The sequence below is a fragment of the Mastigoproctus giganteus genome, chromosome 3, assembly GCF_048544385.1.
Source record: "Mastigoproctus giganteus isolate SK-2022 chromosome 3, ASM4854438v1, whole genome shotgun sequence".
NCBI lineage: Eukaryota > Metazoa > Arthropoda > Arachnida > Uropygi > Thelyphonidae > Mastigoproctus > Mastigoproctus giganteus.
Genome location: NC_143577.1, coordinates 245,722,872 through 245,747,503, shown reverse-complemented (window position 1 = coordinate 245,747,503; position 24,632 = coordinate 245,722,872). Strand labels below are relative to the sequence as shown.

The following is a 24,632-nucleotide window of genomic DNA, read 5'->3' as shown; positions in this document are numbered from 1 at the left end:
TCATGTGCAACAAATTACAACAGGGTGGTATTAAGGGCAAGTTGCTATAATGGATAAAAGAATGGTTGAGTGGAAGAAGACAAAGTGATAATCAATTGACGGCGCTCTTCGTGGACTAAATGTTATTATGGAGTTCCCCCAGGGTTCGGTCTTGGGCCCCCTGTTTTTTTTTTTTTTTTTTTTTATTATTATATTTATCAATGATATTCCAAGTTTGCAGATGATACTAACGTTGGCAGGGTTGTTAATGACAGTAATGGCAGTGTGCTACTGTAACAGAATCTAGAAACGTTTGGCAGATGGGCTGAGGTGGTAACTGAAGTTTAACATTGCATTTCTCAAAGTACTGCATATGGGTAGAAGTAACTCCAAAGAAACGTACCAAATGTGTGATATAACACTTAGAGTGGTAGAAAATGAGAAAGAACTGGGAGTAATTGTGTAGTCAGATATAAAGTTTTCTGAGCAGTGCAAACAGGCTGACAGAGCAGATCATGGGGTGTTGTCAATGATCTACAAGAATTTTGCTAGTAGGGAAATGGAGGCGATTATCCTTTTGTATAAGGCAATGGTCAGGCCACAAATCGAGTACTGCGTATAGGTCTGGAGGCCTCTCATTTTAGGAAGGATGTAGATTTGCTTGGGGAGTACAGAGAAGGGCTACAAAACTGGTGAGGGGAACGAAGGGGTGCTCTTACAAAGAAAGGCTTAAGTTCTGCAAATTGCAGCGTCTGGAGCCTAGGCACCTGCGAGGTCATCTGATTAAGGCTTTGAATGAGTGAAGCACGCTGAATTCTGATGGGATTCTTACACTTGCTCAGATTACGAACCCAAGAGGGCATAAATTGAAATTGAGGAAAAGCAGTCGTAGAATGATTTGTGGAAATTTATCTTTAGCCAGTGGGTAGTTGATTGCTGGAACAAATTTCCATCTGTCGTTGTGGAAGTTTATAGTTTAAATAAATTCAAGGAGGAACTGGACATACTTTTAGAGGGAATGGATGCGTGATTTTTTTTTTGGTTGATGCTGCATAAGTTTGCTTTCTTCCATCACATGCCTCTACTACACATTGGTGAAAGTTTCTACGCAGGTAGGGTCTTGAATTAAGAGACAACCTTTTCCCATACCTGCTCTTTGGAGCTTTGATGCCTAAATTGTATTCGCTTAAGTTCTTTTGTGACATTCACACAGCAATATGGGAATTTGCTTAAGGCTAGCTGGTTCGTCTGCCTGCATACCAGACTGCGTTTCCTGGTATTAATAACCAAAACAAATGACGAAAAAGTTGCTAAAATGATGTAACCAGAGTTGTATAATACGCTTCTTTATTTCAAGAATGTACAATTACATATAATTGTACATCTGATTATCTAATACTAATGGGGATAAAAAAATAACTGACTTTTAAACATCAATCCAAGACCAAAATTAAAACTTGAAGAGCAATTGCGTGGAAATACCAGGTAAAAATATATATAATCATAAAAGACAGATGTAATATAGTTGGAGAAATGCTCCGTGTGTATTGTCTGTAAATTGCGTGCGTTCTGAGGTCGATTTTCTGTTTTGTTGGACGAAAAACCAGAGATTTCTGGAGAGAGGAAAAAAAAAACAATACTACCTTCGCCTGAGACAGACCAACTCAGCCATGTTGTGAAAAAGACCCATAAAGATTCCTCACGTCATCGGCAGGACTGTAACTCGGGTCTTTTCCACCCGGTGTGGGGAAAACGGCAATTCTACCACCTGTATTACCCACGACGGCTGAAACGTTACCTTAATGTTCGCGATGACCAAAAAGTTGGCGTCCGTCGACCTTTCGAAATGGGGAGAGAGTTGTAAAAGTTCGGGAAATTGTGGCAAGAGATCGTAATTTCACCTTCAGAATGATGGACTGATGAGTTGGATGTGAATCGTCAGATTCTGCATGAAGGTTTAAGGGAAAAGGAAGGCCTGTTCAAAATTTGTGCAACACAGCCTCACGGATGAGCAGAAGTGTCATCATGCGAAGATTTCATCCGGATTTGTCAAGACAATCCTAATTTCATCGACTGTAATTTCACTGGATATGAGGATTGGGTGTTTTGGTACGGCCCAGACCATGCGGTGGACTTCAAAATCAACAAACCCAAAAAGTTTCGTTTACAGAAGTCCAGATTCAAGACTCGTTCACAAGAAATTTGTACTTGAATGGGAAGTATCAATGCTGCGTTCCACATACAGGTGCTTCAAAGACAATAGAAGCACATTTCCCGGGTGAGGCCGTAATTTCAAAAGAAAAGGCAGCTAGTTCTTGTTGAACGACAATGCCTTGCCCATTCGTTCTTGTTGTGAAGACATTTCTGACGAAACATGGCATTATACAGGTTAATCATCCACCCTACTCTCCTGATCAAGCAGCGGACTTCCTCTTTCTCAGGGTGAAATTGCACTTAAAGGAAAAAGATATCAGGATGTTGAAGACATAAATAAAACGTAACCGTGGAACTTAATATTGCTTTGGACGCCTTCGCTGAAAAACTTTTAGTATGTTGTAATAAGTGCATTCAATAAGGTGATGATCACTGAATAAAAATAAAATCGTTTCTGAGCTCCTTCACTTTGTGTTCTTTTTATTGCACCAGTACAGGAACTTAATATAGTATACAATTTTGATGCAATTGTATTATATTAAAAAATATATATATGAAAAACAAAATGACATCGTATACTTAGATTTTAGTAAAACATTTTGACACTGTTCTACATTAAAAACTGCTGTGAAAATTGAAGCAGTATGACGTTACAAGCAAGTTACTGCTGCGGATAAAGGGATGGTTGTGTGGCAGAAGACAGAGGGTGGTTGATCCCTTCTGATCACTGACAGAATCGAATGATCTGTTCTAGCAGACTGTCTCTTCTGCTCAGAAAACGCTGGACTGTACGACTAATTCTAGGTCTCTTATGTTCTTCCACACCTTGAGTGTGGTACCACTGATTTGGTATATTATTCTGGGATGTTACTGCTGCCTATATGAAGTATCTTAGCATTAGCATTAGTAGAGGCATTTGATGCAAGAAAGCAAGCTTATGCAGCATCAGCCAAAAAAAAAAAAAAAAAACACACTTCCACTTCACCCCTCTGTTCGTTCAAAATACCTGTCCAGCTGAGCCTTAAACTTATTTAGGCTATCAACCTCCACCACAAGGGATGGAAGTCTGTTCCACCAACCAACCACCCGCTGGCTAAAGGCAAATTTCCGCACGTCTATCCTACATCTGTCTTTCCTCAATTTGAATTTATGCCCTCTCAGGTGATTATTCTGAGCTAGAGGAAGAATCCCATCAGCATTGAGCATGCTTAAACCATTCAAGGCTTTATACACCTCTATCAGATCACCTCGCTGGTGCCTAGTCTCCAGACACTGTAATTTGCAAAACTTAAGCCTTTCTTCGTAAGAGCACCCCTTTGTTCCATTCACTAATCTTGTTGCCCTTCTCTGTACTCGTTCCAGCAGCTCTACATCCTTCTTGAAATGAGGCCTCCAGACCTGTATACAGTACTCTAGGTGTGGCCTGACCATCGCCTTATACAATGGAATAATCACCTCCTTGTCCCTGCTGGAAAAATTCCTGTATATCATTGACAATACTCCATGAGCTACTCTTGCAGCCCGTCTGCACTGCTCAGAGAACTTCATATCTGCCTGCACAACCACCCCCAAGTCCCTTTCATTCTCTACCACTGTCAGTGTTGTACCACAGAGTTGATACGTTGCTCTGGGGTTGCTGTTTCCCATGTGTAGTACTTTACATTTGTCAATGTTAAACTTCATTTGCCACCTCTCAGCCCATCTGCTCAACCTTTCCAGATCCTGTTGCAGCAGCATAGTGTCAGTAGTGTCCTTGACAACCCTGCCAACCTTTGTATCGTCTGCAAACATGGACATTAATCCCGATATACCATCATCAATATCATTTATAAATACAGAAAACAATAATGGACCCAACACTGAGCCCTGAGGGACTCCACTAATAACATTAGTCCACGATGAGCAGTGTCCATTGATTACCACTCTCTGTCTTCTCCCCCTCAACCACCCCTTTATCCATAGCAGCAATTTGCCTCCAATGTCACACTGCTCCAATTTGTGCAGCAGTCTTCCATGTGCAACAGTATCAAAAGCCTTTCTAAGATCTAAGTATATAATATCAAAGTTATTCCCTGCATCCAGTTCTTTTGTGACTGCATCATAGTATCCAATCAAGTTGGTCAGGCAAGACTTCCCCTTAACAAAACCATGCTGTGTCTGAGCTATAACTGAAGTCTTGTCTAAATGATCCTGCAGTGCTTCTTTAACCAGTGCCTCCATTAATTTTCCTGGAACAGAAGTTAAGCTCATAGGTCTATAATTACTTCTGTCAGCCTTTGATCCTCCTTTGTGAATTGGGGTCACATTTGCACATTTCCAGTCTATGGGTACCTCCCCTGAGTCCAAGGAAGCTCTCATAATTATGGCTAAGGGTTTGCTTACTTTCTTTGCTGCCTCCTTTAATATAACTGGATAGATCCCATCCACCCCGGGTGCCTTTCTTGTGTTTATCTTCAACAGTTTCTCCTCCACTTTACTCCCAGTTATTTCAAGATTCTGTAGCTTACTGCTAGAGTTGAATACACCTCTGGCATTCCCCTCGCTGAATAACTCCTCATGTGTGAATGTCGATGCAAAATATTCATTTAGTTTGTTAGCTACCTGAGCAGGATCATCAACACTTGACCCATCAATATCAAGTGGACCAATCTGATTCATCCCTTTCCTTCTAGAGTTTACATAAGTAAAGAACTCTTTGCTGTTTTTCTTTGCATCCCTTGCCAAGGATTTCTCGTAATCTCTCTTCGCCTGCCTAACCTCCTTTGTAACTTGGTTGCATATCAACTTGTATCTATCATAGGCTTCTGTGTCATGTGTTAATTTGTATGTATCCCATGCATTTTTCTTCTCTGCCATATGCCTCATTAGTTCATCTGACATCCATTTTGGCCTAAACCTTGAACAATATTTCTTAGTTGGTATGTAAAGCCTAGTAGCTGCTAAGATAAGTTCTTTGAATGCTTCCCATTTTGAATTTGCTGTTGGTAACATCATCAGTTGGTCCCACTGTATAGAATTTAAATACTGTCTCAGTCCATCATAGTCGCCTTTACGGAAGCAATAACCCTTCCCTTTACCCCTAATGGTAGTTACCTCTGGGTAAATCCCACTTCAGCACACTGTGATCACTGCCACCTAGTGGTTCATTTATCTGCAGATTCTTAATGCATGAAGAATCGCTGCTGATAATCAAATCAAGAGTATTACTCCCTCTAGTTGCCTCCCGAACATGCTGATGTAGAAAACAATCATCCAATAAATCCACAAAAGCCCTGCTAGTGTGTGAGTATCCAGCCCCCAAATTCCAGTCAATATCTGGGAAATTAAAATCTCCCATTATAAGACACTCTGATTTACTGGCCCACTCTATTTCCCTGTATAGTTCCTTATTATACTCATCAGAGCCATTAGGCCTATAGCACACTCCTACTCTCAATTTTGATCTCCCAATGTTTATGTCACACCAAACTGACTCCACACTGCACTGTCCAGCGATGTCGACTGGCTTCACTTCCTTGGTTTTTATGTGTTTCTTAACTAATAGCATAACACCTCCCCCCTTCCTATCCTGTCTGTAGACGTTGTACTCCCCAAATTGCAGTTCTGTATCCCTTATATCTGTGTGACACCACGTCTCTGATATCCCAACAATATCTGCCTTCGATGTTTTGAGCAATACCTCAAATTCATCAAATTTATTTACTAAACTCCTAGCATTGGTGTACACGCAAGTATACCTGCACCTGTTTCTATTCTTAGCTACCCTAACACAACCCATGTGTTTACTTGTACCGCAATGGCTCCCAGCAGTCTCTGAAATACCATGCATCTTGTTTTTCAGGCTTCTGCTCATTTTAATAGAAGCAGTGCAAGAATCTCTTTCACCTCTGCCAGTGGCTACTGTCAATCTATTGATCTTTGTCTCCCCCCAAGCTAGCAATTTTCCGACCCACCTAACACTTATCAACGTTGAACCTAAGCTGCCACTTCTTATCCCATCTGTTTAAATTTTTTTTCTTGTTCCAGTTGTCTTGATTGTATCGCCTTAGTATCAACTTAGACAATATGCCTGACATGCCTTCCTTAATAAATATAGGAAACAATGGATCCAGCATACCGAACCCTGAGGGCCTCGACTAGCAGCACCCTTCCAAGAAGACTTGTGCCCATTGGAGTCAGAAACGTAGCCAATTATATTTACTGGTTCATTTTTGATTTTATTGTATAAAGTTGACCTTCCATACCTACAAGCTAGTTTTAAGTTTTTACTTAGCTAAAACCTGGCCTAACTACTATCTAGGATAGTTGACAACCTCCCTGGCCTTCCCTCGATGCTGGTTTGGCTTTATCTTCTTCTTGGATCAGCAAACCATCACTCCACATAACTGAGTTAACTAAAACTCTTCGAAAGCAACATTCATCATGTGCTGGTGAAGCAAACCCATTTACTTCCAAAATAATAATACATTTTATTCTCTAAAGACGATCTTCTGCCAACTCAACTGAAGGAAGAAAAAAAAAGGGGCAGCTTGTACTACACAACAAGTAGCATTTGTATTTGAAAGAAACTATCGATCTATTCCGAAGCAGTTATACTTTTGAGTCCTTATGATTATCTTTTTCTGTTATTTGGGTCGACGTTTCATAGCAGACCTAAAATGTTTTGAACTTTTTAAAGAGCCTCTGAAGGACGGAGTGCCTGTGCTCATCTTCATGTTTGTACATGCAGACACATACGAAGATACCTAATGAATAACTAGCAGCCATGCGCGCTCAGTCAGTTTGTGGAGTGTTGAATGTGTTCTTAGCCTGAGTGAACGAGTTTTAGACAAAACATAGCTGTGCGACAACCATCCCGCTGCCTCAATATCCCTATATTCTATTCCACAAAGCTTTCAAAGGACTGCAGGTGCAAGTCTACAGAAACAGTAGAACCTGCTATGGTTGAGGCTGTGAGCAGGGTCAAGTAAAAGCCAACACGACTTGTGCTAGCCAAAATACGATTTGCGTTGAGACAAGTGCACGATGACAAAAGGAAACAATATGAAGGCAGCTTCAAAAGATCTTTCCATCACAGCAGTTATCTCAACATCGACATACAAGTTCTGGAACTTGAACTACTACGTATAAAATAGTTTTACTGTTCTTCCTTTCTATTAGAAAATGGGATGTGAAGAAATTTTAGCAAGTATGATGCGCTCAGAAAGTTGAGTCTCAAGCAGAAGCCTGTTTTTACTGTCCTTAACACAACCATTGGTATGCTCATCTAGGAAAATTAATGGGTACCACTGAATGAGAATGTGGTCATCAGTGGCGAAACTAGAGGGAGAAATGCATTCCGAGACAAATTGAATTTAGTTTTAACAATTTTAATGCTTCATTTAATTAATATTTTCTGCTGCATCCCCACTCCAAATTAAAAGTCATAACTGGAGTCAATGAGTATACAAGAAGCTACACTCCTTCCTGTACGGAACTAAGAGATTCAGCATGTGTGCCTAATTTAAAAAAGAAAAAAAAAAAAGGTGAGCGCACAGAGTATATGAAAATATTTACCTTTTGATTTGTTTGGGTAGCCAGCAGCAAAGGACCCCTCCACTGAACCTCTCAACCATACATCGTTAGCAGAGAAAAAGCGCTTCCTGTTAGCGCTAGCTATTTCCGAAATTCCGTCCTTTGACTGTACATAAAGTTTGAAAGGAAGATTCCACAGTTTATGATCTTTAACTTTGGATTCGTCTAGACGATCAAATACCTCTTCGATTTCGTATGCTGGAATTGAATCGGAGATGAATGAACCTGTAAAGATACTGCTTCTCTGACTGACTAGGTGTGGACTTCGATGACCATAAAGTCCTACATCATCCCTACTTGCAAGGAAGATTGTTTGAAGAGGCCTTCGATCTGTCAATTTTTGAGATTTTCTTTCTTGGTCGAGATATTCTGGAAGAAATAAAATGAGTAGTCTTTTCAATAGAGATTAATGTTATTTATATTAACGGATGATACTTTTTATACGGTCCCCCAACTTTGAATACATAGTTCTGAGCTATTTCATTAATGTAACTACTTTTAACTTAAGACTGCAGTGTGTTTTAATTCAGTTTTTACCACAGTGAGAAGACAACTTACCAGATTCATATTCAACAGAGTTATCCATATAAATCGTGAATTTATGGGGGAGAGGCGATGATGTTTTTTGTTGCTCGTTAGATATGGAAGGAGTGGATGGCCGAGGTGATTTTGAAAGTTGCTTTTCGCTTCTTTTAACTGAAAAAGAAGTTAATCACATGTAACAAATCATTGCGGATTAGGCCAGATTAAAATTAATTTCCACATGCACCAAATTAGAAGGCAGCCTAAAAAGTGAAGTGTATAATAAAAATTATCAATAGTGAATCACTTATGTTCTCTTAGATTAGAAAATCGAAATAAAGCTAAAAATTTAAGTATAGTTGCAATACAATCATCGAGCAAGTGGTTATATAAAACTTTTTATTATTTAAAGTTTTTTAACTTAGAAAAATTTTTAATTTTTACAACATTTAAAAGTTAATCTTCAATTGCCATTTCTTAGCTGAACTGCTTAATTTTTCTAGATCTTGTTGGAGTAGCATATCATCATTATTGTCATTAACCACCCTGCCAACCTTCGTATCATCTGCAAAACTTAGACATTAAGCCTAATATCATTAACAAATACAAAAAACAACAATAGGCCAGCACCGCACCCTGGGGAATCCCACAGATAAATCTCAGTCCACGAAGAGCAGTGTCCATTGATCACCACTGTCTTCTCCCACTCAAACATACCTTTATCCATAGCAGCAACTTGCCCTTAATGCCAGACTGCTCCTATTTGTACAGCAAACTTTTATGTGCAATAATATCAAAGGCCTTAATGAAATCCAAGTATATGATCTCAGAATTACTTTTTGTATCCAGTTCTTTCGTTACTGCATCATAGTATTTAAATCAGATTGGTCAGACAAACTTCCCTTAAACTCATACTGTGACTGAAGTATAACTGCACTCCTGTCTAGATTGTCCTGCATTACTTCTTTAACCAATGACACTATTTTCCCTGGGACAGAAAATAAGCTAATAGGTCTGTAATTACTCATGTTGCACTTTGATTCTCCCTTTATGAATTTGGGATACATTTGCATATCTCCAGTCCGGGGATCGTCCCTGGATCTCAAGATGCTTTTATAATTATGGTTAAAGGTTAGTTTAGCTCCATTTTAAGCTTCCCTTAATATAATTGGATATACTCATCCACACCAGTAGCCTTTTTTTTGTTGTTTCTCATATTCTATTTTTATATTTCTCTGGATACGTTTTATAGATGGCGATTTTACAACACACCAAAATCACAGAAGTGACGTACGTGCAGTTTCGACATTTAATCAGCTATTAGCATTAGAAGAGGCATGTGATGCAAGAAAGCAAGCTTATATAGCATCAGCCAAATAATTTTCTTTTAAATAAAAAATTAAAAAAAAAAAAACCCTCCCCACTTCACCCCAAATGCTTGTCTAGTTAGTTCTGACTTCAACTTATTTAAGTTGTCGACCTCCAAGTACGACAGATGGAAGTTTGCTCCGACTATCAATCACCCGGTGGCTAAAGGCAAATTTCCGCATATCTATTCTATAATCGTCTTTCCTCAATTTGAATTTATGTCCCCTCAGGTGAGTAATCTGAGCAAGAGGAAGAATCCCATCAGCATTGAGCTTGCTCAAACCATTCAAGGCCTTGTACACTTCCATAGATCACCTCGCAGGTGCCTAGACGTTGCAATTTACAGAACTGAAGCATTTCTTGGTAACAGCCACCCTTTTTTCCATTCTCTGTACTCGTTCCAGCAGCTCAACATCCTTCCTGCAATGAGGCCTCCAGACCTCTATGCAGTATTTAAGGTGTGGCCTGACCATTGGCCTTATACAAGGGGACAGTCACCACCTTATCCTTGCTAACAAAATTCCTGTATATCATTGACAAGACACAGACTACTCTTGCAGCCTGTCTGAACTGTTCAGAAAACTTCATATCTGACTGCAAAATTACCCCCAGGTTCTTTTCATTCTCCACTACCCTGAGTGTAGTACCACACAGCTGATTCGTTACACTAGGGTTACTGCTGCCCATATTCAGTACTTTACATTTGTCAATGTTAAACTTCAGTTGCCACCTCTCAGCCCGTCTGCTCAACTTTTCTTTGCATTCCATTTTTAATACAAAAATATCTTTTATTTTATTCTTTTCATCCACATTTGTGTCCTAATACTTTCTAAACTAACGTGTTTGCAGGATTACGAATAAATCTGCTTTTTTTTTTAAGAACCACAACTAACATTTATACATAACATTCTATACATTGTCCAATCAAAACATTGTTACCTAATGGTGGAGATGTTCACCTCTTGTTGAGAGTACCCTCGTCACACGGCGAGGCCTGGACTCTGTAAGGCCTCAATGTTATAGGAGGTATCTTACACCATGTCGCCAGGATTACGACTTGATCTGCGATAGTGGATGTACTTCATTCTCTGCAAGATACTATGAATTTTATCTGTAATACTATGGCGCATGATATTGTAAATATCAGGGGCTCACATCTGGTGAGTATGGACTTGGCACATTAAGGGTGCTGAGCTGGATATCATCAATCTTCTCTTTTTTGGCAATTTCCTATCTCTCTCTCTGTGTGTACTCAATTTTTTTTTTTTTTTTTTTTTTTTGACTGGTGCAGCATAAGTTTCAGGCTTCCTTGCACCATATGGCTAATAATAATAATAATAATAATATGTAGAGAGGTTGTTCAAATTTGGTAGGGACCGCTTGATAAATAAATAAATAAAAAAGCTCCAGTTGTTATTGTTTATTAGCAGAGTAGATGTAGGATGTGGGCACTGTTGTGATTACTGGTGGGAGTTTGCTCTGCTCTATTTCCTCAGCTTCCAATCTTTGCTATTCACCTAGTTGCATCTCCTTTGTTCAATTGTGTGCTGCCAAGAGTTTCAGTTTGGACTACATTCTGACTTAGTGATCATATATACTTAATGCACTGTTGATGATGGGTGGTCTTAATTTGGTTTATCTGGACTTGCTGCTAACAGTGTTTGCAGTCTGTCAAGGTGTACCTCATGTGAAGAGTGCATCTTTGGTGAACCCATCACTTCTTTTGGAATTCGCTGAATTAAGTCAGCTGATGTAGATCCTTCTTTCTGGTGGCATATTCGTTAAGTCTAAAATTCATCAATGTGCACTTTTTATAATTGATGGTCTGATGGCATTTTGGTCAGCTTCCAATTTAATGGGGTTGGAGTTCCTGAGCGTCTTTTACTGGACTGGACTAACTGGATATGTGTTTTAAATATATGTATATTGTATAAGTGGATTCATGTATCTATGTGTCTAAGTATGATATGGCGGAGATGCCAGTTTTTGGCAGGGAACGCCTAGTATAATGAATAAAGTCCGTAGCAGAGGATCCAAACGCCAGATCTTTTGATCCACACAATACCAGAGTTAAGCCATAATGCCTAGGTAGTTTTTAGCATTAATCGTACAGTCTAGGGATATGAGGGCTCCAAAAGATTGAGGAAAACATCACCATCCTAAAACACTGCTGCCACCTGCCTGTTTTTTTTAGACTAGGACATCAGAGTGATTCCTCTCCGCAGTTTATCGCCATTCCCTCAAACTACTGTCCACACGGTATAGGAAAAATGATTCATCGGAAAAGGCAACTTTTTTACACGGTATAGGAAAAATGATTCATCGGAAAAGGCAACTTTTTTCCCCTTTTCCTGTCTTCAATGGTCCAATGACGCCGTTCAAATGAAAACAACCTTTAGGTGTCGTTGGCGATGGATACCTTGACCAAGCGCCTACTCCAGTAGGCTCTTTGAATCGTGGTTTTTTAAACACAGCTAGTCGTCCCCTGGTTAAAGTCCATGAGCAACCATTCCACTGTTTTCTGTCTATCGGCTCACGCAAGGCAGGATAGCCAACGTTCACCACGACCATCGATGAGGCGTTATTACTCGCTGTCACTATCCATTCATTCTCGGACCACCTTAACTATAGCATTCTGCGAACACATCACAAGATTCGCAGTTTGTTATACTGCCACTCTTCAACTAGTTCTCGAAGTCAGCCAGATTATGTCCCCTAACCATGTCGATCAAGTATTTTGTATGGACTAGCACACGGTATCACCACCGTGGGGATGGCCATGTTTTTAGTGTAAAGTGTATATAAATGAATTGAAGTTTTCTTTTATGAGATTTTATCAGAATTAAAGACACTTAAAACCACGAATGTTTTCATACGATGAGATTTGCCAATATCCAAGTTGTGCAATTTGTGCCTTTATGAATCTAAAAGTCAGATCAATACAAAAATATTTTGAAAATAGTGGACATTTTTAAAAATGTAACATTGGAATTTTATTTCTTAGTAAAGCTACAATTCTTATCCCTCTTACTTTATTAGTTGAAAAATTATGCGATTTGTATAACTATATTCTCGACAATATGTTTAGAATAAAATTCCAAACTGGTATCTTAACACCTTTTAAATACTTAAAACATTCTTCTCTAATTTCTTTTCAGATCCAACCTCAAATAGCCAGAATATATTACCTGCCGATTCTGGAAGAATCTTTAAGCTGGCATCAAAACCGGCACTTCTGCTTCCATAAATATCTTGCGCCGGAGGTTCAACTTCATTTTGAATCTGAAACGAGATATGAAGTGTAAAAGAATGAAAACCACCCACAACGTTAAATATAATGAATATGTTAGTTCAGATTTCATTTAAGAAGATGGCTTCATGATTCAGTTACTTAGCGAGGAGGTAAAGACCTGTTTTCAATGTAAAAGAGACAATAAGGATTATAAAAATAACCACAAAGCATTTGGAAATATTTGTTCCCTTCTTCACATTATGCATTTGCATGCGGTCAGATTGAGCGACATTTGAGACTCAAACTTCCAAATGGCCACTGCTGTCAGGGTTTGTCTAACATTTCTCTATCGATTCTGTTTCATTACTTCTAATGATGGTTCCAAATTGTGTCAAAATGCTTCGATTCCTGTTATAAGAAACACTTTGGTCAAACCCTACTTTGCCTTGCTCTTTTGCATGATCCTCTTGAATCCTATATATAGGCCTTTGCAGTTACACTGCAACGAAACGGAAGTTCCAGTCTAGATATGGTGTGAAACAAATTAACATTTCAAAAGTCTGACTGGCCCGTTATGGAGATTGAGTTATGGTCTGTAAACTGTCAATTAACGGATGTGTGCAGATATAGTAGAAATATGAAAATACGATGGTTTGTTACAAATTATTAGGTAGCAGCTCGCTGATCATCTGTTTCTTCATTGTGACTATAAAGCCTTACGATTAAGGCTGTAGTAATCTTCTGCATTCATTTGGATGGGAGCAAACTGGTTTGAAGTCTGCATCATAAACAACTCAAAGTAAAAACCCACATACACAGTTAAATTTAAATAAACGAAACATTTATCTTAAATAAAGTATGCATAAAACCCATATAACAAGTTCACTGAAGTATGTACGCAATATTTTTAAATTACATGTTGCAAACATGCAAATCCCTTCAAACTACATTGGTCACATATTTGCCCTTAGTTTGGAATGTCGCTCATGCGCCATTCCAAAGTAACCCATGATTTCATAGGATACGAAATTTGCCAAAAACCGTTACTGTATTTTAACTTTCAATAACCTCCAGAAAAAAAATACGGATCCTTGTTGGATTCTGTTCAATTCTTTTTTTCCCAACTTCTGTTTCCAAAATATTTACCTTGGCCCAGTTGCTCCAGGGTCCCCAAGTCTCACACGAAATTGTGAGAGGCTTGGGGACCCTGGAATTACTGTTCTTCCGGAGACCCATACAAACTTATAGGACTTCGAAGAGTGTGCGCCAGAGTGTCACAAACTACCTAAATTCGATATTGGAATGTTCCTTGTTGCTTAAGAAACGGTGTGCGTGTTTTGTACCTTTAATTCTGTATAAAATGGATGGAAAGCCCCTTCTGAAAACAACTGATGAATACCCGCAATATAATAAATGTTAATTGCATCCAAAATTCCATGTAGCAATCACAACACAATATTTTTATTACGATAGGAAGTACCTAAATGTATGATCACATGACAAATAATTTACTACTAACTGATGTTTTTAAATCACTGTATTGTTTACAAATTATTTTTTTAAAGTCTAAATAGATGAGATATTCTTACACAACCCGCATCCTGTGGCACATGCATTACAACATCCTGGCGAATGTCACGGCTAACTGGAAATCTATATGGATCAAATCTTCTTCGCTGATTTTGATTTCCTCGTCCTAAACATATCCGTCTCCTAAATAAAAACAGTAATTTGTCCATAAACAATTAAGCCAGTTTAAAACAGTTATTTAAGATATTGATTGTGGAAGAAATCGAACTCCCTCCCCCTCTTTTTTGGCGATTTGATTTATTATATTATATTATATTCATCGAAATTCTTGATCTACCTATATTTTGAACAGTAAGACTCGCCATGATTCTGAATAGCCGAAATAGAAGTGCATTAGCATATGCAGTATGCTCACTTTTCCAATAAATCAGTTGGACAGACAACTTGTGTAGTCGAGACCCGATTATAAGTTTTTTTTCCAGGAAAAAAATAATAATAATAAATAAAAAACAAGTGCATTGTAAGTCCAAAAACTAAGGGGTACATTCTACAGAACAAACAGTCTGCATATCCGGGCAGTTTCCAACTTCGTTGAATATTTGTTTATTGCTATCTGACCTTGTATTCCCGTTTAATATTTTGGCCAATTCCATTAACCTAAATATAACAATTTCATTATGCTTGGATTTTGCCAAATTGCATTCCCTATTCTACTTACCAGCAACAGCAAAGACATAGACCTAAAAGAATGGCAGAGCCAGAAAGAATGAAAATCCACTTCACAGAACTGTTCTTCTCGGGTGGTACAATTCCTAAATGAAACAACTGTCATATTATTCTGTAACTCATTTAATAACATCATTAATATTTATAAAGAGAGTGGCGTATGGGTAGAGAAAATCTCAGATCACGCTTATTTGAAACAGATTTTTTGTTTCAAATTTTTCAGATTTTTATAGTTTCAAAAAACGTATTCTCAGCTTATGCTATATTGCGCGGTATATATAAAATATGTTCGTAAAATTGCATGTGTTCTGTGGTCTATTTGCTGCTTTTCCGGGAGAAAAACCATGCTGTCCTCGCTTGAGACCGACTAACTCAGCAACGTTGTGAAAAAGACGCATAAAAAATTCCTTGCATGTTTGACCGTATTCGAACTCAGGTCTTTTCCAACCGGGGAGGACTGCGGTTATACCAACTGTGCTACCTGTAAGATTAAAAATCTTACAGAATAAAAATAATAAGAAGTTGGTTTTATTAATTAAGAAATAGTTCTTGTTGCTAGTGAATACGAAAGTAATATCGTCTGATTTCAATAATAACAATTTTTCAGCATGGAATATAAACTTAATGGATAGTAAGTAATAAAAGCAGAGCCATTTGCCATTAACTTCCGTTATAAGCAGGGAAACTACTGTAAAGCGGCATGGGTCCAAACAACAACAGGCAAATTAAGCTTTATGCGGGATCGAACCTAGTAGGTCGTAAACAGGAAGTGGTTTCTTGACCAGCACATAAGTTTCCAAATATAGGTGCTGTGGTCAGGAGATGTGATTTTCGTGGTTTTAGAACGCTACGGGGTCAAAGGCGTTATATGACAGCGGAAGAGTTGTTTTTTGGATAATCGGCAAACAGCAAAGGGCACACAGTATGGAAGAAAATCTGGTAGAATTGTAAAAGTGGGTGTATGGTAACACGTGCTACTGGGCAGGCTGAGTATAGGCTTTCTAACAAATCAAATGAGAAGAATTCTTAAATAAATATAGGATTGGAAGGAGTCATTGAGAATAGGCGTGGCGAAATCGGGAGTAAGATAGTGAAAGGATGGAAAAGAGGCACAAAGTTGAGATTTTTGTCGGTGTGAGTGAAAATGGTTTAGAGGCACAAAGTTGAGATTTTTGTCGGTGTGAGTGAAAATGGTTTAACAGACAGAGTTTAGTTTTTTTTTTTTTGTCGATGTTTCTGAAGATGAGTTAGTCAAAGACACAAAGTTGAGATTTTGGCGGTGTGAGTTAAAATGGTTTAGTCGGTCAGAGTTGAGCAAGTGCTGACCAGTTTAAGATGGTATAGTCAGTCAGTGTCAGTAAGTTGAGTAGTAGTTGTATAAATTAGTGTTGGAGAGAAGAAAGGGGATCAAGTTAAGATGTAGCAGTTAGTCGATCCGTCAGCCAGTAGCAGACACAGTTTTGTTTCAGTAAAGAGAGTTCAGAGTTTTTTTTACAGAGTTCAGTAAAGAGCAGAAGGAAACTAAAATAGTTGAGAAAGCAGAATACGGCGAAGTTAGCTCAATGTAGGATAAACAAGATGTCTGATGCCCAGGAGATAAGGTATAAGGTATAAGGTATGTTAGTGTCTAACGGCTCCTGGGATTTCTCCCATCTCCGCGGGTGTACATTGTATCGGGGCCAGAGATTTGAAGTGTGTGGGGGTCATGTGCTGTGTATTGTGTTGTGCCCTTTGTTCCTCCGGTCTATTAGCCGCCGAGCCCCTAGTGGGACCCGACGTTACCACACCATGCCACGGGGAGGCTGACCGGGTGTACCACTGTAGCTAGAGTACTCTGGCGGGTCCTGCCACCTACTTTCCTGGGATTTCAGTGGCTAGGACCAGATTTAAGAATGAGATGATCGCTGTTTCTTGAGCAACGGTTGTAATTTTAACAGAGCGTAGGGTTGTTCGCTGATAACTTGTTCTAGGGCCAAATAGGTCGGGCAGTAATTTTGATGTTTTTAGATTTAGACCTGTGGGGGCATGAGTGTGTGTGTATATAAAAATATATATACACACACACCCACACACAAATATATATATATATATATATATAAACTAAAAAAAAAAAAAAAAAAAAAACACGTTGTGCAAGAGAAAAGTAAGGGAGGAAGGCAAAAAGACTGGAGGGTAGGAAACAGAAGAAAGGGGCCAATAGAGAAGATGGCCCCTGATGACAGTGTGGCATGCCCAACGCCTCACCAGAGAGAAGAGTGGGGTGGCGGGTGGACGAAAACCACCTCCCCACAAAAAAAAAAATAAATAATAATAATAAATAAAAAAAAAAAAAAAATCATTCTGTAAGAGAAAAATAGGGGGGGGGGGAGTAAAGAACGGATGGCAGGAAACAAAAGAAAGCCGGAAGAAAAAAAAAAAAAAATGAGAGAGAGATATACCCCGCAAGTTCAGGGTAGGTACAGCTAGCACGGCCAGTCAGTTGCAGCCGACAACTTGCTGGAAATCCAGCAGTGCGAGTGCTGCTATGGTGGATGGGTCATGTTCAGTAAGGTCTAGTTCAGGTGCCGTCATTGGGACTCCATTTGGTGAGTCTTTGTCGCATCCAGACTGAAGGCTGGTCCAGTAGTCCATCAGAACGAACAGTGGGGGTGGTCAAAACCGGGAGTCCAAGATTAATGGTCAAGTCCAGGGATCGATGCTAGGCCTCTTCTTGATGAGATGTGTCACGTCTGGTCGAGAAAAGTTTGTCCAGGAATCAATGATGAGGAATTTGTCAAAGTATGTGTGGACCCTGTCTTTGATTGCACTGCTGGTCAAGTCTTGTGCAAGTTGGTCCAAGGCATTAGCATTCATGGCTCAATGATGAATAGCAACAATTGGCAGTCATGGTTGTTATGACCTATTGATTCGGATACTAAGGTGGTGGTAGTGCTTTCTGCCTGGTAAATAAGTCCATTGCAAATTGAGTCAGAGCTCGGTAAGTTTCTTCATTCTGTAGGGTGAGGTGTTCTTGATTTTGGTAGTTGAAGCGTAGTTTTGTTATTAGGATCCTCCTGAAGTCCTCGTAGATTTCACAGCTGTGGGCAAGGTGCTCCCACGTCTGATCCTCTCCACAGTGGCAGCGGGGTGAGTCTGAAATTCTGAAGTCATGTAGTTTTTTCTGGAAGGAGCCATGTCCAGTGAGGAGGTAGGTAGCATAGAGTCCTGGTGAAAACCAGACAGGTGTGAGGGGGTAGAAGGCCCTGACATCAGGGAGGAATCTTTTGGTGACAGCGCCTTTAGTTGATGTCTGCCATCTTTCTTGCCAGGTGTCTGTTAGATGTTCATTAAGTCTCATCTTTTCAGCGTTTCTATTATTTGCTGGGTCAGTGGTGAAACCTGCACATGTAACTGCTCTTCCTTTGGCTATTTGGTAGAGCAACCCATGACGAACAATCTCCAGGTCCAGTGGAAGAGATCCAGTGAGGACCTGTAGCGCATGGGTGCTGACAGTGCGACAAGCACGCGAGGACAGAAGGAGAAGAGAGCGCTGGATAGTTCCTAGGCGCGATCTGTTTACTACGGTATTGGCCTTCTTGTACCAGACTCCAGAAGCATAGGTGATAACCGGGATGAAAACTGCCTTATAGAAGAGTGACAGCGTTCTCTTCTTTAAGCCCCAGTCCTTCTGGGCAACTCTTGAGACTTGGGCAGCATACTTCCTGATCTTAATCCTGAGTTGGTCTAGATGAGGAGTGAAGGAAAGGTTTTTGTCTAAGATCAAACCTAGATATTTAAGCTCTGTTTTTAGTTTTACTGTAACACCATTGACCTTGATTTGGGGTGGTCTTCTCAAATCAAGGGTGCCTTTTAGTAGGATCGAATTGGTTTTCTCTGGGGAGATCTTTAGGTTGTTATGCTCTGCCCAAGCTTGAAGGGTGGAGATGGCCTGGTTGGCAGTTGCTTCTAGTTGGGTTCTGTTATTGGCAGAAAAGAGCATGACCAGGTCATCTGCATAGGCCTGGGTTTGTACATTGTTGAGTTTGGTGTTCAGGAAATCATCCAGCACCAGATTCCAGAGGAGAGGCCCCAGGACAGATCCCTGAGGGCATCCCCTGAAGACTGGTCTGGAGACACTGCAGTGGGGAGCAGACACGACAACTCGCCGGTCCTGGAGATAGGTCTTGATGCATCTATATAAGTTTTCTGGGACATGCGCTCTTCGGAGTGGAACTGAAGCTGATAGAATCCGGAGCCGGACCGAAGGGAGAACAAACGTGCTGACCAGACGAAATGAATCGTTTTTTAAGGAGCGAGGGTACTCGAAACCCGAGAAGCAAACCCGAAAACTCCTGTCGAACTCTCCAAGGTTTGCGAGATGCGTTCCAGATGGAGTTGACCTGCTGTTCACCGCGAGAAAGATGAAGGACATGCCGCAGAGCCTCAAGATAACTAAGTAAGTGACTATTTACATAAGTATTCTCATACACACAAAGAACTGTAGGAACCCCGAAATTTAAGTAGCAGGCCTTTTAGAAGATACTGTGTATAAGAATTACTCAGTTGTAAGGATAGGTTATTTTAGGATATGTGCTAAAGGACATTGGCCAGGGCAAGTTAACAGATATATAAATAATTTTGGAAAGGAATACATATATATAAAATATTTGAAGTAATTGATGCCTTGTTTATAATTGCTTGATAGGCTACAATTAAATGTTTTGGATGGGAATTAGAAGTGAGTGATACCTGTTAATAATCATTGTGATAAGTAAATGAATAAGTATTGAATTATGTAAGAAATAATAGAAAGAGGATTGATATTTTGTTATTAATGGTTTTAATTGATGCATGATCAATATGTGATTTTTTGTTATTGATGGTTTTAAATGATGCAGGATTGAATGTATACAGAAGGGAATTGAACGGGATTGGTATTGTTATTAATGGTTTTAACTGATGCATGATTAAGATATATATATATATAAATAAATAAGATGAGACTAGATCATGTTGTCATATGTTTGGGTTTAATCATTTTGGTTTTGATGTATTCATGTAAATATGTACAATAAACTGAATTTTATATATAACCTTTGTGTGTTTTTTTGTTGTTCTGAGTACCAGCCTATCCGAAGGGAATTAAATACATCTAAGAGCTTTTTCCCTTGAACCTAGAATTTTCTGTGAGGTTAATAGTCAGATGCGCAAGTGGGAAGTTATTGTAAAGGGGAACTAATCACAAGGGGATAGATAAAAATATATAAGAAAAAGGATATACGAAAATAATATGAATATACAAATATAAATACAGTATTATAAGAAAAAATCCCCACCCCCACATACCCACGAAAGCCCTGTATGAAGTGGTTAGCGAGATCTCCAGACTTCAATCCAACTGAGGATGTCCAGGATGATATAGGCAGCAGAGTCGCTAATCACAGGCCCGTTCCCAGGAATGGGCTTCAAGGTTCTTGAGTCACCGCTTACACAAGTATCTGATACTCCAAGTATTAACAGTCCCGTTCTCAATTTGAGTCTATATCATGCATTTGTATTTCTATCCACGCAGATTACACACTTTATGGCATGTCTTATGTAAATAACTATATACCTTCCCATGGATTACCGATGCATTATTTTTCATTACTAAATTTCCAAGTCTGTGTAGTATTGTACGCTAAAAACTAGTGTCTCACTAATATCTCCTCATAATCCAGCTTTTCCAAACTTTGTTCTTCATCAGAAGAAACAAATCTGCTAGAGTTCAGACAACCTTTTTTCCAGTGATTTGCTCTAAACACGGTTTTAAATTAAAAAAAAAAAAAAAAAAAAAAAAAAAATTGCTTTATATATATATAACGATCCAGGAAAGCTTAATGGAGTTCACTTGCAGTGGCGCATTATCGTATAGGCAAAAAAATACATCTGCCTTAGGCACCGATAAGAGGGGGGGGGGGATAAAATCACTGTTTCAAAAACTCATTGCTGTTTTTTTGCTGGTAGCACAGTGGTATCGTCATCGTCCTCCCCACACCGGGTGGAAAAGGCCCAGGTTCGAATCCCGTCAATAACGCGAGGAACTTTAATGGGCTTTTTTCACTCCGTGGCTGAGTTGGTCTCAGGCGTAGATAGCAAGGTTTTTTCCCCAGAAACTGGGGTTTTTTAGTCCAGCAAAAGAGGCAAATCGACCAGAGAACACACGCAATTTACAGACATATACATATATTGGCATATGCAAGAAATTATGGGTGGCCCTAATATAATAATTTGATTTTTTTTATAATATTTTTTAAAGTGATTTTTATCGGAAACTGAACTTTCTGCCTTTCAACGGTCAATGAACTTTATTTGAAGATTAATTTTTAAAATTACATTTTTTTTCAAAAATGGTTTTACCGATTTTGATTAAATTTTATATTTAGTTCTTATGTATATAATTCGTTTCTTTTGTTGCCACAATAAAATTAAATTGAGAATTGTTCTTTATTAGTTATTTCTTTAGATGTGGTCCCCAAATTCCACCTTGCCTTGGGCCCCATGAAGGTATAACGCGCCACTGTTCACTTGCTTTTAATTGTATTGGTTTGAAATTTTAATTGTGGATCTGACCTCGCTTTCATCGACACAGTAATAAAAGTCACTCTAGTTCTTCTGTACCCCGTTTAAGCTAAATTTTTTTCATAATGTGGGGATAAAGCAAGTTCAAATCTATGATTAAATTTTGAATAATGGATGGCATTTTTATTTATTTATTTTTTTGTGTGTGTTTTTAACGTCCAGTCACTTCCTGTCCTGTCGTCTTTGCTTCAAATAAAGCACCAATTTAAGACAACTATAGCGTAATGAAAATAAACAGCAAATTTTATCTATGGTTTGGGATAATCTTAAAAAAAAAAGTTAAACCAATAAGATAATGAGAGAGGAATAAATGGGTGACTAATCAGAACTGCAGAAAATTAAAAATTCGTCAAATGCTAACAAAATTCTAATTTTCTGCAGCTCTATCTAGAAGAAAGAGTTATTAGAATAACACATTCTTTTCCGTCAAAACACTTGTGCAACAAATACAATTGGAATTAAATTCGTTCAACGAATTTACCTAATGATTTTACTCTTATATTTTTACCAACTTTTCGTCAACATTCATTTCAACTTACCTTTAAAAAACATACGAAAGCCAAACCCAGGTTTTCCTTCCACTCCCTGATAAATACCAGAAAAGAATTTCACTTTCATACTTCTGGTTGTCATTACTATAAAAGCAGGATTCTTGGAGTAACAATGTCTTGTTCCATCGTCTCCTACAGCATCTCCATTTTCCAGAGGAACCAATTCGACAAAGGGACGGTTGCTCGAACAGCTGTAGTTTTCGTCTGCATTCTCTTGTTCCCCAGGAAGACGCGAATGGAGAAGATGAACTGTAATTACATGACCTCTGGAAACTGTCACAATCCATTCACAATACATCGTGTACATGTACGCATAGGGAAAGCCCGGGGAAACGATCTCGCCTTCCTCCGCTTCAATGTGATGTACGCAATCTGAAAGTAAAGGTTTAAAAAACATTAGCAGTTCGACATACCAGAACTGTATTTTGTAATCTCCTACTGGGCATGACATTAGTCTCTGCTGTAGTCATCCACGCCTGTTGAAAAGCCCACCATTAGAATTTTCTACTTGTTATTGATTAAGTACGGTAATTAAGAAGTACCAATAATTGAATCGATTGTTATTTAACCAACAATCCTAAAATCAATAACTCCCTATTATTGACTTTTGCCGGCAATAGCACAGAAGTAACAAACTCTGAACCCCCAACTAGATTTAAATCTACACCCTGCTCTTTAACAACCACACCAATTCATTTTATATTCGTCTAGCCATAGGATTCACCTCGCAGTAGTCGTCCTGCTGCATGGCAGTTACACCACTTCGATAGCCTACAAATTGCCGAGTTGCGAGTGCAGTATCCTTTAAGAGTATAAATAATTACCAGTTTATTTAGCACATCAGTAATATTTACCCAGGGACTAATAATTCATTTTATTACGCAATCGAACAAAGCGATATACTGGCTAGTGCCCTCGTAGGTGGCACAGTTGGTAGAATCGCTGTGCTCCCCTACACCGGGCGGAAAAGACCCGAGTTGAGTTCCGTCGATGACCTGAACTTTTATGGGCCTTTTTCACAACATGGCTGAGTTATTCGGGTTTTTCGTCCAGCAAACAGAAAATCGACCACAGAATATACGCACTTTACAGAAGTACACACGGAGCAATATGGCCTTAGTCGGTGTTGCTACTAAAACCTTATTACAACAACGTACTGGTGAGTGTGCTCGATCGAACCGATTTATGGAATGGAATGTTTACAATAAACAGAGAAACAAGGCTATGAGGCCTCGTCGGTACATCGCATCTATTTTCCCATTTTTTAATGGAAGGTTTCTTTTTTGAGTGGGATGAAAACCATGCAGCAATCATCCATGATCGAGTATTTCACAACGCGCTACGCCACAAGACAAATTCCATAAAAATTCTCACCGAGACGAGATTCGAATCCAGACCTTCACGGTGTGAAAGATCTGCTATTTTTTTTTTTTTTCTTATTTAGGTCCCCAATAATTCTAGACCCCCAATTTCGAGACACTCGAAGTTTTATGCACAGGAAAATGAATTCAATTCAGATGAAAAAGAAAAATAATAATAAATAAATAAAAAAAAGAGGAGGGTATGCCTTCAAAACTAAAATTTTCTATATTTACTAAACTGATTTTCTAGATTTTCAATTACCCGCGCGTGCCCAATTTAACGTAGTGTTATTTAACATAATTACTGTATTAAGTTAAATGTAATAATTTAACGTAATACAAGGAAAGGTCAGTAATTATTTTCGACACATGGAATTTCGACCAAATCAAAATATTTGCAAATTATTTCATATTTAGAAAAATTGTAATCGTGTGCGCCCTCTATTCAAATACCAGTTAATTTTAAAAATCTGTTGGTTTTGAATGTGTCCATTTTTAATATGTATGTGCTTTTAGATAATGGAAAAATCAATATTTGCGTTAAGAATCACGTATAGGTTTAAATATCTATTTAAATTTTCACTTCATTTCTACGTTGGTCAATCTTTAAATTAATGTATTATTTTAAATGCTTTAATTTCGTCCATCCTGCGCCAAGAAGTCATTCCTGCAGAAAAACAGGTAATATTACAGTTTAATATAGATACAAGTATATATGAAAGTAGAAATCATTTTATAAAACTATTTTTTGTATTTTTGTATATACTTCACAGACAAGTACATACTACAGTGTTCAACCAGCTTAAAATTAATTTGACAGTTGTCAGTCAGTGCTACAATCGTGGTGCAAAGTTTAAGAGTGAAATATATATATATAGTACATTAAGTGGATTTTTTTTTTTTTTTTTTTTTATAGACCCAGAGGTTAGCTTCAGGTACAGAATCAATAGTTTATTACCGACAGAACGATACAGCTAGTAAATTATTTAAGGATATTGGCGCCTGGCAAAGCCATTTCTGAAAGTTAAGACGCCA

The 24,632-nt window shown here is 38.6% G+C and overlaps 1 protein-coding gene across 1 annotated transcript in view; it reads right to left on the bottom strand.

The window, feature by feature from the left end:
• Nucleotides 1-24,632, bottom strand: part of LOC150089002 (uncharacterized) — a 56,761-nt gene that overhangs the window by 9,664 nt on the left and 22,465 nt on the right. Inside the window, exons 4-9 of the mRNA XM_090370376.1 lie at nt 22,225-22,608; nt 15,078-15,171; nt 14,419-14,542; nt 12,786-12,879; nt 8,266-8,403; nt 7,690-8,076 (exon numbers count right to left, since the gene is read on the bottom strand). Of these exons, the coding sequence (XP_090226502.1) occupies nt 7,690-8,076; nt 8,266-8,403; nt 12,786-12,879; nt 14,419-14,542; nt 15,078-15,171; nt 22,225-22,608 (1,221 nt within the window). The remainder of the gene's footprint in view (nt 1-7,689; nt 8,077-8,265; nt 8,404-12,785; nt 12,880-14,418; nt 14,543-15,077; nt 15,172-22,224; nt 22,609-24,632) is intronic.